This window comes from Canis lupus, chromosome 18 (genome assembly GCF_048164855.1).
Source record: "Canis lupus baileyi chromosome 18, mCanLup2.hap1, whole genome shotgun sequence".
Lineage (NCBI taxonomy): Eukaryota > Metazoa > Chordata > Mammalia > Carnivora > Canidae > Canis > Canis lupus.
Genome location: NC_132855.1, coordinates 2,545,872 through 2,559,340, shown reverse-complemented (window position 1 = coordinate 2,559,340; position 13,469 = coordinate 2,545,872). Strand labels below are relative to the sequence as shown.

General features: G+C 49.9%; 1 protein-coding gene across 2 annotated transcripts in view; it reads left to right on the top strand.

Annotated features, from left to right (window-relative positions):
* The first annotated feature begins 6,836 nt into the window (after positions 1-6,836).
* Positions 6,837-13,469, top strand: part of KCND2 (potassium voltage-gated channel subfamily D member 2) — a 476,195-nt gene continuing 469,562 nt past the window's right edge. For both annotated transcript variants that reach the window (XM_072783313.1, XM_072783314.1), the window contains exon 1: positions 6,837-7,966. In XM_072783313.1, the coding sequence (XP_072639414.1) occupies positions 6,852-7,966 (1,115 nt within the window). In that variant the 5' untranslated portion in view covers positions 6,837-6,851. The remainder of the gene's footprint in view (positions 7,967-13,469) is intronic.

Genomic DNA, 13,469 nt, shown 5'->3' with positions numbered 1-13,469 from the left:
TGCTGTGGACTAGTTTCTAAAAAAGATGCAACACTACTGAAAGGGGTAGTGATGTGACTGTAAGTGCATTAAAAAAAAAAAAACGCTCTAAATAAAAGGCATACAGATTGCAAAGGAAGAAATAAAACTGACATGATTCCCTACATAGAAAGCCCAAGAACTAATCCGTTCAACAGAATTGCAGGTACGTGATCAACTGAACCTCTCTATACTAACAACGGACATATGGAAACTAAGATTTTTAAAAAACACGCAATACCAGATATTTATAATTGCCCCAAAGAAAATGAAATACTTAGCATATATCTAATAAAATATATATGGGATTTGTATCTTGAAAATTGCAAAATGCTGATGGAAGAAAAAGAAGAGCTAAATAAATGGAGAGACATATGGCAATCGTGGATTGAAAGACTCTGCAGAGTAAACATGTCTCTTCCCCCAAATTAATTTATAGGTGGTCATGCAATGTGTATTTAAATCCCAGTGAGATGTTTTATAGACATGGAGAAGTTCATTCTAAAATGTAGAGAGAGGGGAGCTGGATCAGTCGGTTGAATGTTGACTCTTAATCTCAGCTCCACTCTTGATCTCGGGGTCCTGAGTTCAAGCTCCCCACCCACTTAAACAAAATAAATAAAATAAAACAAAATGTCCATAGACAGACAAGGACCTAGGAAAACTTCATCAGTTTTGGAAAAGAGTAATAAAGCGGAAGGAATAACTGTAGTTGATGTTAAGTGTTACTGTGCTTTAGTGAAGAGATAAGACAATATCCCTGGAACAATAAAAAAAGGACCTAAGAATAAGCTACCAAAATGCACCCAACTGATTTTTGACAAGGGTGCAAAAGCAATTCCACACCCGAGAGAGAGGACTGTCAACAAATGGTGCTGAAGCAACTGGATATCCATAGGCCAAAAAAATAAAAAGGACCTTGTCTAAACCTCAGACCTTATGCAAAAATTAGCTCAAAATAGATCATAGACGTATATATATAAAATGTAAAACCATAACATATTTAGGGGGGGAAAAGGCAAAATCTTTGCTGCAAAGGGTGAGGCAGAGTCATTAGATTTGACACCAACACCATGATCCATAAAAAAGGAAGAATGGACGATCTGGACTTCAATTATTTTTTCTTTTGCTTTGCAACAACTCCTGTGAGGAGGATGAAAAGACAAGCTACAGATTTGTAAAAAATATTTGCAAGGGGCATATCTAACAAAGGACCATTATTTAGAATACATAAAGAGCTCTCCAAAGTCAGCAGTGAAAAAGCAAACAATTCAATTAAAAATGAGCAGACACAGATCATGCATTTGGTGAAGAATATACAGATGGTAAATATGTGCATAAAGATAAGTTCAACAAAATTAGCCATTAGGGAAATGCAAATGAAAACCACAATGAGATGTCACAACACGCCATCAGAAAGGCTAAAACAAAAAATAGTGAGAATGCCAAATGTTAGCAAGTATGCTGCGAAACCAGCTCGTTTAGAGTTTACCGGTGGGATTTACGGCCGCTCTGGAAAAGACTAGGGCAGCTCCTCACAAAACTAAACATCCACTTGTCATACGACCCAGCGGTTGTGCTCTTGGGCATTTATCCCAAAGAAGCAAAAATTCATGTTCACCCACTAACCTGTAACGAGAATGTTCACAGCAGCTTTATTCATAAAAGGCCCAAACTGGAATCTCTCCAGATGTCCTTCAGCAGGTGACTGCTTCATCCAAGTGCGGTATTAAGTCAGCAATAAAAAGCAATGGACTCTCGATAATGTGGATAGACCTCACCTAATCCTACTGAGTAAAATAAGACAGTCTCAAAGTTTACATTGCACGATTCCTTCTATATAAAAATTTTTGAATTGATAGACTATAAAGGAGAACAGATGTGTGGTTGACAAGGGATAGGGAAGGGAGGAGGGAGGGCGGCAGTTATGACTTTAAAAGGGGATCTTCGTGGTGAGAATCTATCTATGTTTACGGGGATGGTGGTCACACAAACCTATGTGTGTGAGAAAATCAGAACGAAATAGAAACATGCAAAAGTCAGTGTATGTAACACTGGTGAAATCTGAATAAGGTCAGTGGGTTGCATCGGTGTCACTTTCCTGGTGGTGATACTGTACTGCAACATGCAAAATGTCACCTTTGGGGGGAAGCTAGGTGATGGGTCTCTTATTTCTCACGATTGCATTGACTCTATCATTATTTCAAAATATTTTTTAAGACATCACCATGGATGCAGCCTAAGGATAGATGGTAGCGAGCTTCTTGGATCATTGGATGAGCGTGTGGGTGTTTGGGGAGAGGAGGACGCGGTGGGCCTGGTCTGTGAACGACCACCGGGTTTCCTACGTTGGGCTTTATCTATCAGGAGTGACACCTGAGTAGGTGATGAATTCAGTTTGCTCTTGCTGAGGTTATTTTCCATCAACCAAGCAGAGTTTATAAAATGAGAACATAATAAGGAAGAACGGAAACCCCTGGGCAAGAGAAGCATTGGGAGTGAGACCGCTCGGCCGGATTTCGTATCCATACACTTCCTGTGGCATTTCCACGAACGAGCGGATAGTTGAAATCTCAGAGTCCCCGGCGTTTCGGAACAAGGGAACGCAGCAACACCTGGGGAAATTTTAATTTTTAATTTTTTTAAATTTATTTTATGATAGAGAGAGAGAGAGAGAGAGGGGCAGAGACACAGGCAGAGGGAGAAGCAGGCTCCATGCACCGGGAGCCCGATGTGGGATTCAATCCCGGGTCTCCAGGATCGCGCCCTGGGCCAAAGGCAGGCGCCAAAGCGCTGCGCCACCCAGGATCCCCCACCTGGGGGAATTTCATAGGGTGGAGAAAACCGTTTGCATTTCCATTTGGCCATGAAGTCAAAAGGAACTGAAACCGAGTCCCATTTGCGTGTACCAAGTTCTCCGTTGGTGTTTAGACGTATTATCCTGTTTAGGCCTCACGATAGGCCTAAAAAGTTTTAGTGTCTGCAACTTCGAAACAAAAGTTAAGTAGTTTGCCAGATGAAGCATAAAGCCTATGAGCAATTTCTTGGAGTAGAATTTGAATCTAAAGGGGTTTATTATCTTCTAAGCCCACAGTCTTTCTATCTGAGCAGGGAGCTTGTGGAGAATGGGGGAGAACAGATCCCAAAGTCTTCTTAAAAATTGCAGATTTCCTATTCTTACTTATTTAAGGGTTTTTGTGGACTCAAACATCTATGTTTATGTTTCTAAGTGTTCAGTTTTCTGCTCCATTTAAAGGCTCCATTTCGGTGGCCGGCCGGTCTTGAGGGGAGGTCATGCGGGTTTGGCCTCCACTGAAGGTTCATGGCTCTCCATTCTCTGGAGACACCTGTCACGCTGGCACCTTACTGTCTGCATTAGGAAGGGGTTAATTTTCTTATAATAGCTGTTAAATAGTCCCCTCTCTATTTTCCAGTTAACGTTTTCCCCGTGTTCGCAGGCCATATAGATCCTTTAACAAGCATCTTTCCCCGCAGCTCATCCAAACGGATAAACAGCAGGTGTTTTCAGTTCTGCGTTTTCCAAACTTTCATGCTGCATTAGCTCTGACTTCATTAACTACTAACATGGGATTCCCTAAACCTCCACACCAGTAAACAAGTAAACAAAGAAATACCTTTCCCTCTCTACAAAAAAAAATCCTACCCCCTCCCACCAAAAAAAAAAAAAAAAAAAAAAAAAAAAAATTCCTGCCCCTTAGAAGGTTTTTCTCCTTCTCTGGTGGGTTTCTGTGTACTCCATTGTTACTCTCCTTCTTGTTGAGGTGTTCCCTTTCAGGTCTTTAAGGTTAACACATCCTGCCTAGGATCTCTAGGGCCTTAAAGTCAATTCAAAACCATAAACTAGGGCAGCCCCGGGGTGGCTCAGCAGTTTAGCGCTGCCTTCAGCCCGGGGCCTGATCCTGGAGACCCGCGTCGGGCTCCCTGCACGGAGCCTGCTTCTCCCTCTGCCCCCTTCTCTCTCCCTGTGTCTCTCATGAATAAATAAATAAAATCTTCAAAAAAAAAAAAAACCCTATAAACTATACATCACAGTCTACTTACTTTTCAAACTTCGAACACAGTAAGCTTTGGAAAGGTAACTTTTTGGTAAAAATGAGGCCTCTCCCCTTAGTCGATATAGATGAAGACTTAACTATTTCTAAAGACCTTTGTTATTCCTATTGTGCATAAGCGAAATTCAATTTTCAAACGCGTTTCCACAGGCAACTCTGCGCATCCCTGCCCTGGCCATGGGAATGCGGACTCCAGGCTGAGCTGCGTGTCCAGAGAACTACTGAAAAGATGTTTGGAAAGTGGGGGGCGGGGGGATCCAGGGTGTTTCTGCGGTCCGCGCTGCTGCTGGGTGGCCTCACCGGGATCCCCCACCTTCCCAAAGCGTCCAGACCTTCGGTGTGAATTCAACTTCTCTCCATTCCCGCCATCTAGTGGTTCTACGGGGTATGGGTTCGGCTTTAGGGAAGATGCTTAAAGACGGGGCGGGGGAGGGGCGGGGTGCTCGGAAAACCCAGCGGAGGGCCGCCGCGGGTCCCCAGTCGCTCGCCCCCCACCCCCCCGCCCCCCTCGAGGGCTTTACCCGAGGCGGGGATGTGCGGGGATGCGCGGGGGATGAGCGAGGATGTGCGGGGGATGCGCGCGGATGTTCGGAGATGCGCGGGGATGCGCGGGGATGCGCGGGATGCGCGCGGGATGCGCGGGGATGCGCGGGGATGCGCGGGATGCACCGGGATGCGCGGGGGATGCGCGGGGATGCGCGGAGGGAGGGAGGCAGGGGGCCGCGCGCTCGCGGAGCCTCACGCCCCTTGACGTTGACATTTAGGAACGGGTTCTAAATCCTTCCTGTCGCCCCGAAGGGCGAGGAGAGGAGTTGTGCCGAGCCCCAGCCCCGGGGGCGCGGGGGCGCGGGGGCGCGGGGGGGGGGGTGCGGCTGCCTGACTTTTCCGCAAGTTGGACAGATGACCTCTTAGCTCCCGCAACGTTCACATCTGGTTTGAACAAATAAAAAGCGAAGGAGAAAGACGGGGGCGGGGGGTGGGGGTGGGAAGGCCCTTAAGAATTCGGGCGCGGGGCCCCGCGGGGCTCGCGGCCAGGAGCGCCCCGAGGAGGAGCAGCGGCTCCTGCGCGCCCCGCTCCGGCCTCCCCCGCGGCCGCCCCCGTCTTCCCCTCGCTCGCCTCCCACGGGGTCCCGGGAGGCGGCGGCGAGGCGCGGGGCCCCTTCCTGCCCCCCGGGCGCCGAGCCTCCCTTTGTTCCTCGCGGGCTGCCGAGCTCCCCGGCGGGTCCGCCTGCGCCCACGGCGCGGGGGGCGCGGGGGCGCCGGGGCGCGGGGTCGCGGCCGGGGCCGGCGGGGGGCGCCTTCCCGGACCTGCGCGGGGGGCGCGCGCGCCGCCCCTGATTTATCTCGTCCACATCTGCGGCTCGGCCGAGCGGCGCGGCGCGGGGAGCGGGGGGAGATGCGGGACCACCCACCGGCGGGGGAGCAGCCGGCCGCCCTCCCGCGCCCCCGCGCCGCCCGGCGCCTCCTGCCTCTGCGCTCCCGCGGCTGCCCGCGCCCGCCCCGGCCCCGGCCCCGGCCCCGCCGCGCCTCCGCCTCCTCCGCCGCCGCCTCCTCCGCCGCCTCCTCCGCCTCCTCCGCCGCCGCCGCCGCCGCCCTCCCGGCCGCGCTCCCGGCCGCCCCGCAGCCCCGCAGCCCCGCGCGGGCCCCGGCCCCGGCCCCGGCGGCGGCGCAGTAAGTTGGCAGGCGCCGGTCCCCCCGCGGCCGCCTCCCCCGCACCTTTTGAACTTGTTGCTGCCGCTCGGCTCGGCTCGGCTCGCCTGCGCCCGGCTGGAGGAAGGTGAAGAGGAGGAGGGCGGCGCGGAGGGAGGGGTGGGGGCAGGGGGAGCGGCGCTCGGCTGAGCCGGCTCTCCGCGCCCCGGGCGCCGCGCACTCGGCGGCTCCGCGGCTGCCGGCCCCGCTCTTCCCGTTCCGGTGCGCGGCGGCCGCAAAGTCTCGGCAACTCAGCCCCGCCGCGCGCTCGGCCAGGTGGGTGCCGCGAGCGGGGCGCCCTCCGCGCGGAGGCAGATGCTGCCGCGGCGGCGGCGGCGGCGGCGGCGACCCGCGGCTCCCGGGCTGTGTCCCCGCCTCGCCGCACCCGAGCCCAACTTGAAGCGGGAGTGAAGGGGCGACCGGGCGGACGCCGTGGGCCGCGCGACGGGCGCCCGTGGACGTGGCGGCGGGGGAAGCCGGCTCGGCGCGCCCCGCGCGGCGCCTCCATCTCCGCGGACGCGGCCCCGGGAGCCGAGGCGGCGAGCGGACTCCGGGGCGCGCGGCGGTGGGGGGGGCGGGGACCGCACCGCGGAGGCGGCGACAACAGGTCGCCCGTCTGGGGCTCCTTTGGCGGGAAGGGCCCCTCGGCGGGGGAGGCGTGCGGGAGCCGCGGGGCCGGGGGCGGGGGGGCCGCTCTAGAGCCCCCGGAGCTCTGCGCCCCGCGCGGGCCCTGCGTCCCCGCTGAGACGCGCGGCGCCTGCACCTGCACCTGCACCGGGACCTGCACCTGCAGCTGCACCTGCACCCGCACCTGCACCCGCTCCTGCACCTGTACTTGCAGCTGCACCTGCACCCGCTCCTGCACCTGTACTTGCAGCTGCACCCGCACCCGCACCCGCACCCGCCGGGCGTGTCGGCGCGCACGTGGGACCCCTGTTTGAAGCGATCGCCGCGTGTCCAGCGAGCCGCGCGCGCGCGCCCGTCGCTGCCTCGGCCGCGGGACCTCGGCCCGGGCCCTGCCCCGCGTGACCCTCGCGCTCGCCCGGCACCGGGGCCGCCTCCGTCGGGGCCATGGCGGCGGGCGTGGCGGCCTGGCTGCCGTTCGCGCGCGCCGCGGCCATCGGCTGGATGCCCGTGGCCTCGGGGCCCATGCCCGCGCCCCCGCGGCAGGAGCGCAAGCGGACTCAGGACGCCCTGATCGTGCTCAACGTGAGCGGCACCCGCTTCCAGACGTGGCAGGACACCCTGGAGCGCTACCCGGACACGCTGCTGGGCAGCTCGGAGCGGGACTTCTTCTACCACCCCGAGAGCCAGCAGTACTTCTTCGACCGCGACCCCGACATCTTCCGGCACATCCTCAACTTCTACCGCACGGGGAAGCTGCACTACCCGCGCCACGAGTGCATCTCGGCCTACGACGAGGAGCTGGCCTTCTTCGGCCTCATCCCCGAGATCATCGGCGACTGCTGCTACGAGGAGTACAAGGACCGGCGGCGGGAGAACGCCGAGCGGCTGCAGGACGACGCGGACACGGACACGGGCGGGGAGAGCGCGCTGCCCAGCATGACCGCGCGCCAGAGGGTGTGGCGCGCCTTCGAGAACCCGCACACCAGCACCATGGCGCTCGTCTTCTACTACGTGACCGGCTTCTTCATCGCCGTGTCGGTCATCGCCAACGTGGTGGAGACCGTGCCGTGCGGGGCCAGCCCGGGCCACGCCAAGGAGCTGCCGTGCGGGGAGCGCTACGCCGTGGCCTTCTTCTGCCTGGACACCGCGTGCGTCATGATCTTCACCGTGGAGTACCTGCTGCGCCTGGCCGCCGCCCCCAGCCGCTACCGCTTCGTGCGCAGCGTCATGAGCATCATCGACGTGGTGGCCATCCTGCCCTACTACATCGGGCTGGTGATGACGGACAACGAGGACGTCAGCGGGGCCTTCGTCACGCTGCGGGTCTTCCGCGTCTTCCGCATCTTCAAGTTCTCCCGCCACTCGCAGGGCCTGCGCATCCTGGGGTACACGCTCAAGAGCTGCGCCTCCGAACTGGGCTTCCTGCTCTTCTCGCTCACCATGGCCATCATCATCTTTGCCACCGTCATGTTCTACGCCGAGAAGGGGTCTTCGGCCAGCAAGTTCACCAGCATCCCCGCGGCCTTCTGGTATACCATCGTCACCATGACAACGCTAGGGTAGGTGCCCTGCGAGGCGGGGAGCTGGGGGGGACGGGATGGGACGCGGTGGGACGTGATGGGACGCGGTGGGACGCAGTGGGACGCGGTGGGACGAGATGGGACATGATGGGACGCGACGGGATCGATGGGACGCGGTGGGAGGCGACGGGATGCGATGGGACGCGGTGGGACGAGATGGGACATGATGGGACGCGACGGGATCGATGGGACGCGGTGGGACGCGACGGGATGCGATGGGACGCGGTGGGACGCAATGGGATGCGATGGGAGGGGGGTGCGGGATGCTGCACGTGTAGCTGCCCTGCTGAGACGCTTGGTCCAGGTGATGCAAGGCGGGCGGCAGCTCTTTTCCTCTTTTCTAATCGGTTTGGGAAACCAACATCGAAATGCATGTGAAGGACTCTTCCCGGGTACCCCTCCCCCGCCCCCTGTGACACACGGGGATGCTACAGCGGTGGAAGTCTGTAGTCTGAACCCGCCGGCACACGTTGCCCATTCGTGCCCCAAAGTGATGACTGTGCAGAGAAAGTGTGCAATTCCTGACTGTGGGGAAAGACGATATGATTCGTGTCAATACAGAGAGACGATAAGGAAACATAAAACAAAACAAAACAAAAAAAACCCCACAAAATTGGCGTCCAAAGAAAGGTATGCATGTGCTTGAGGTTTGTTGCGATGCCCAGAAAGTGTCCCGGGGTGTCCAAATGACAGGTTCTCGGGTATATTGGAAGGATTATTTTCCTAAAAGTAGACACTTTGGGCATTCATTTCTCCTCTGAGAACCGTGATTCTTATTTTACCACATTAGAATTCCTGACTGTGGGGAAAGATGATATGATTCGTGTCAATACAGAGACATACTATAAGGAAAAACACACACACACACACACACAAAATTGGCGTCCAAAGAAAGGTATGCATGTGCACGAGGTCTGTTGCGATGCTCAGAAAGTGTCCCAAGGTGCCCAAATGACAAGTTCTCGGGTATATTTGAAGTATTATTTTCCTAAAAGTGGACACTTTGGGCATTCATTTTTCCTCTAAGAACCGTGATTCTTATCTTACCACATTATAGAACGCAGATTACAGATATCGTGATCCAAGAATCTCATAATGTGTATGCACCTGTTCATACCCTTCGCCTTTTCATTGTGGTTGAGAGGTTGCACAGTCTTAGAATAGGAGGGCTGGAACTGATCAACTCTAGAAAAATGCAGTAGAATGAGATTTGCAACCTATTTGGGGCTGTAGGTCCGTAGCTTCAAAACAAGAAGTCAGTGACTCTCACACATTTTTTATTTTAGAAACTACGGATCCCATCAGGCAATGGGCCCGTGACCGTTAAATACACGTAGAAAGTAGAGCAGTATCTGGTGACATTGATGGTCCCCAGGGGCTGAATGTATTACAGAGTTTTGAGCCTTCTAATTTCCTTGTAGAATTCTTCTGTGTATGCTTTTATTTGGGAGTAATGGTGTTTTGCAACCAAGGGGGCATGTCCCAGATCATGTTTTTAAAAAATAAATATGAAGGTAGAATTAAAGTGTTTTCTTTTAGATGGTCGGAAAAAGGAAAAGTATGAAATGATGAAATGATTAGTGTTAATCAAACTACAGAAAAGTGGCAGAATTTTTATATTATAGGATCTAATAAAATAAAATGGTTAGAGCCCTTTACTTTTATGAGTTCTTAGGTAAGCCAGGTAGTGATGTTGGTGCCCTTTCTTCAGCCTAAGCTGCTTTTCTTGCATAGTTCATCAGTTCAGTAAGGGTTTGGTAATGGCTGTAAGAAAAAGTTATTCCCAAGACTGTTTTTTAAAGTTTTGTTTCTGGCTAATTTGTCTTCTTTAAATGACAGTGTGGTTAAAGCCAACTTAATTTTATTAGCCATGCGGCGTGGAACAGAAATTCTCATATTGTCATATGGCCAACTAATGGGATATTTTATGTGTGAAGAATTTTTGGCTAATTTAATTAGTAAACGATGCTAAACTAAAATACGACACTCATGAGTTTGATTCAGCTTCACGAATTTTTTTTAAGACCTGCTGGTGCTTTAAAAAAAAAAAAAATGAAGTAGTGAAAATTTGAATCCTACTGTTTATATGTCCTTTTTTATCCTACTGGTAGTTAGTTCTGTGACTGATTTTGAGGGCGTAGTGTAGGTGCTCATTTCTTATCAAAGAGAATTTTATATACGTATGTGGTTTTGGCTCTTGTTGTCTTTGTGTCATTTGAAATCTTTGGTAGGACAATTGGAGAGTGCAAATCACTTTCAGGACTTCAAATCAGAAATACATATGAATAAAAAGAGAACTCTGTTTTAAGAGGAAATAAAGAAATATTAAAAGGAAATATACTTTTCAAAAATTTGGTGTCTATGGTAGCGTTTTTCAGGAAGTGTCAGTGAATCATTTTAATGCCTTATACTGTGTATGTGATTGAGTATCGGTATTATAATGAAGGTTGATGGGATGCTAACTGCATCTGGCTAGAAGTTCTATTCTAAACATGAGAAGTTATTCTTATTTTAAAATTTGTTTCCTGAAATGAAATGACTTTAATTTTTTGAGTTTTATTTTGAAATTGATTTTTGTTTTCAGGAAGGAAAAGAGGAAGTGTTAGCCATTAGTTTTTTTTTTTTTTTTTTTAATATAAATGAGACACTTATCAGCATCTGCTTTTTGGGAGCGTGGGTAGCTCAGTCAAGTGGCTGCCCTCAGCTCAGGTCATGATCTCGGGATCCCGGGATCCAGGCCTGCATAGGTCTCCCTGTTCAGCCGGGGGCAGGGGTGGGAGGGTGGGGGGTCTGCTTCTCCCTCTCCCTCTGCCCTTTGCCCCCTGCTCCTGCTCCCTCTCTCACTCTTGTCTCTCGCAAATGGATGAATACAATCTTAAAACAACAAAAAAAGCATCTTTTTCAAACGATTTAAGAAACTGAATCATAAGACCCAAGTCAAATCTATGAAATGAACTTAGTTCACCCGTTATGTACGTAAGTAGATTAGAAGAATTAAGTATATACAGTTGCTCAAAACTTGGAAGCAAAATGGAGTTACTTTTAAGACTCAAGTTTCACTGAAGTAGAAAATTTTAATTTTCTGGAAATTAAGCTAATTAATGATCCTGATGGAATATAGCAGTCGTACTTATAAGACATAGAAATGTTGATGCAATCGGAATACATTTATTGAAAAGCATATCTGAACATTTAAGAAAGTATATGCTTTGTAATCTAAAAAAAGTTTCTTAGATGTCTTCAGTTCCTCATCAAAATATATTTATAATTTATTTTATTTTCCTAGAGAAATAGATATTTCTTAAAAAAGATCCTGCTTTTTGGGTGTCTTTGTTTGCATTATGTCTCAACTACTTTCTTTAGGAACAGAAAATACTCAACAAAAGCCATTGCCTGAATTTATTTGTTCACTGTAGTTGTTTTCTTTCTTTTTCTTTTTTTTTTTTTTTTACTTATAAGCCCAGGAGTCAGGCATAAACTATCTGGAAAATATGCAGTAGTGTGAGTTAGTATCAAGCTGTGTCTGATAGATGACCGAGAATTTCCCAATATACTTTCTGAGCCCTTTTTATAGTTGGCTGATATTTTTAATAGAGCTAATATTCATCAATGAATGATAATAGAAGCGAAAATGGAACCCTAAACAGTGGCTATCAAAAATCTGGCTCGTATGAACATTTTCTACATGAGCAGGAAAGAAAAGAGCTTTGGAATTCAGGACCGGCAGATTTATCTACCTCCCAGGTCCTTTTAAACAATGTTCTGTTGGGTTTGGGTCTGAAGAAATGGGTGGGTCTATCTTAGAACTCGCATGTATTCATCTAATAATCATTTTTGTGCCCCAAATCTCAAATATATCACTAAACTATAGCTTAACCATGCTTGTTATATAACTAATTATTTAATTTGCCAGTAAAACTGTTGCTTTGAAGAACATTTTAAGCCTACCCCACCCCTGTTAAAGTCAGAAACACTAAGAGCACAGTTTTTAAAAAATCAGGAAAGAAGAGTATCAGCAAGATTTTTTGGAACAGTGTTTAGATAGAGTAGCCGTATACATCTGTTCTTCGGTTTCATCTTTTCTTTCTCTGCATATTTATTGACCTTCACTCCCCCACTTCCCTCCTTTCCATAATATAAGCTCTAACTGCTGCCTTATTAAACAGCCTTGGGAGGAAAAGAAAATGGAATTCCTCTTTTGTCCTAACGACCTTTGGCAGATAGCAGCATCCAGTTATTTGTCATTCAGGGGGTGGTACTCAAACGGTGCCAAATTTAGGAAATTTCCAAATGTTTATCAATAATCAAAAATGATTTGGCAAAAAATATTTAATAGGGTGCAGCTTCAGTTGACATTGTACCTTGGGTTCGTGACTTGTGAGTTAGAAACGGCCCCAGGGGGCGCATTGGAGAATTTGAGGACCTTATATACTTAACATCTGCCTTTTGGGTCACCATTACTAACCATTTAAACCTCTGTTTTTTAAAACAGGGATTGTCACATTCCTTATAACGTAAAACTTAAAAACTTGAGAAATATAAGTTCTGTCTTCCACCACTTTAATTTTAAAAGAGTTGCTTTCGTCAAAGTTTTCCCTATGGGAAAGAAAGCTACCATGTGGCAGTTCCATAAAGTTTATGTTTAAAATGCAATTTTATGATTTTTAACTACATAAATTATATTCTGATTCCTGAACAAATCTGGGAAAAAAGAAGTTCATTTGTAGTGTGCTGTCACCAGAAACAAATACGGCCGAATTACATCAACGCTCTCAGAAAACTTAGTGTGGTCGTATAAGACTCTAAAAAATTAAATATTTTCCTGCTAACCATCACTATTCTGACTCCATAGCTTTGGGGGGAATATTGGGAGTATATCTTGTGGAATCGTTTACATAGAAACTTCTGGTTTACCCAGTTATTACTCAAAATGAGTAGAATTACTTTCCCCTGCATCAGCATCTGCACATAAATATTGCTGGCCCCGTTCATCAAAAACATCTTTACAAGTTGGGAAGTACCAAGTGTATCTTTCCGATGAGGAGCCGTGCTATGGGTAACATCCATTTTTATTTTTGCATATTGTGACATATATGTGTGTGTGAGTGTGTGTGTGTATATATATTTTGTTGTTGTTGTTGTTGTTGTTAAGGGAGTGCACGATGGGGTGGGGAGGAGCAGAGGGGAGGGAAAGGAAAATCTCAAGCAGACTCCGGACTAGGAGCTGGGCCTCACAATCCTGAGATCATGACTTGAGTGGAAATCAAGAGTCAGATGCTTCACCCATTGAGCCACCCAGGCGCGCGCGCGCTCTCTCTCTCAGCCATATATTTATATATGGTTTTATTTCTTTATTCATGAGAGACCCAGAGAGAGGCAGAGACACAGGCAGAAGGAGAAGCAGGCTCCCTGCGGGGACCCCGATGTGGGACTCGATCCCAGGACCCGGGGTCACGCCCTGAGCCAAAGGCAGATGCTCAAC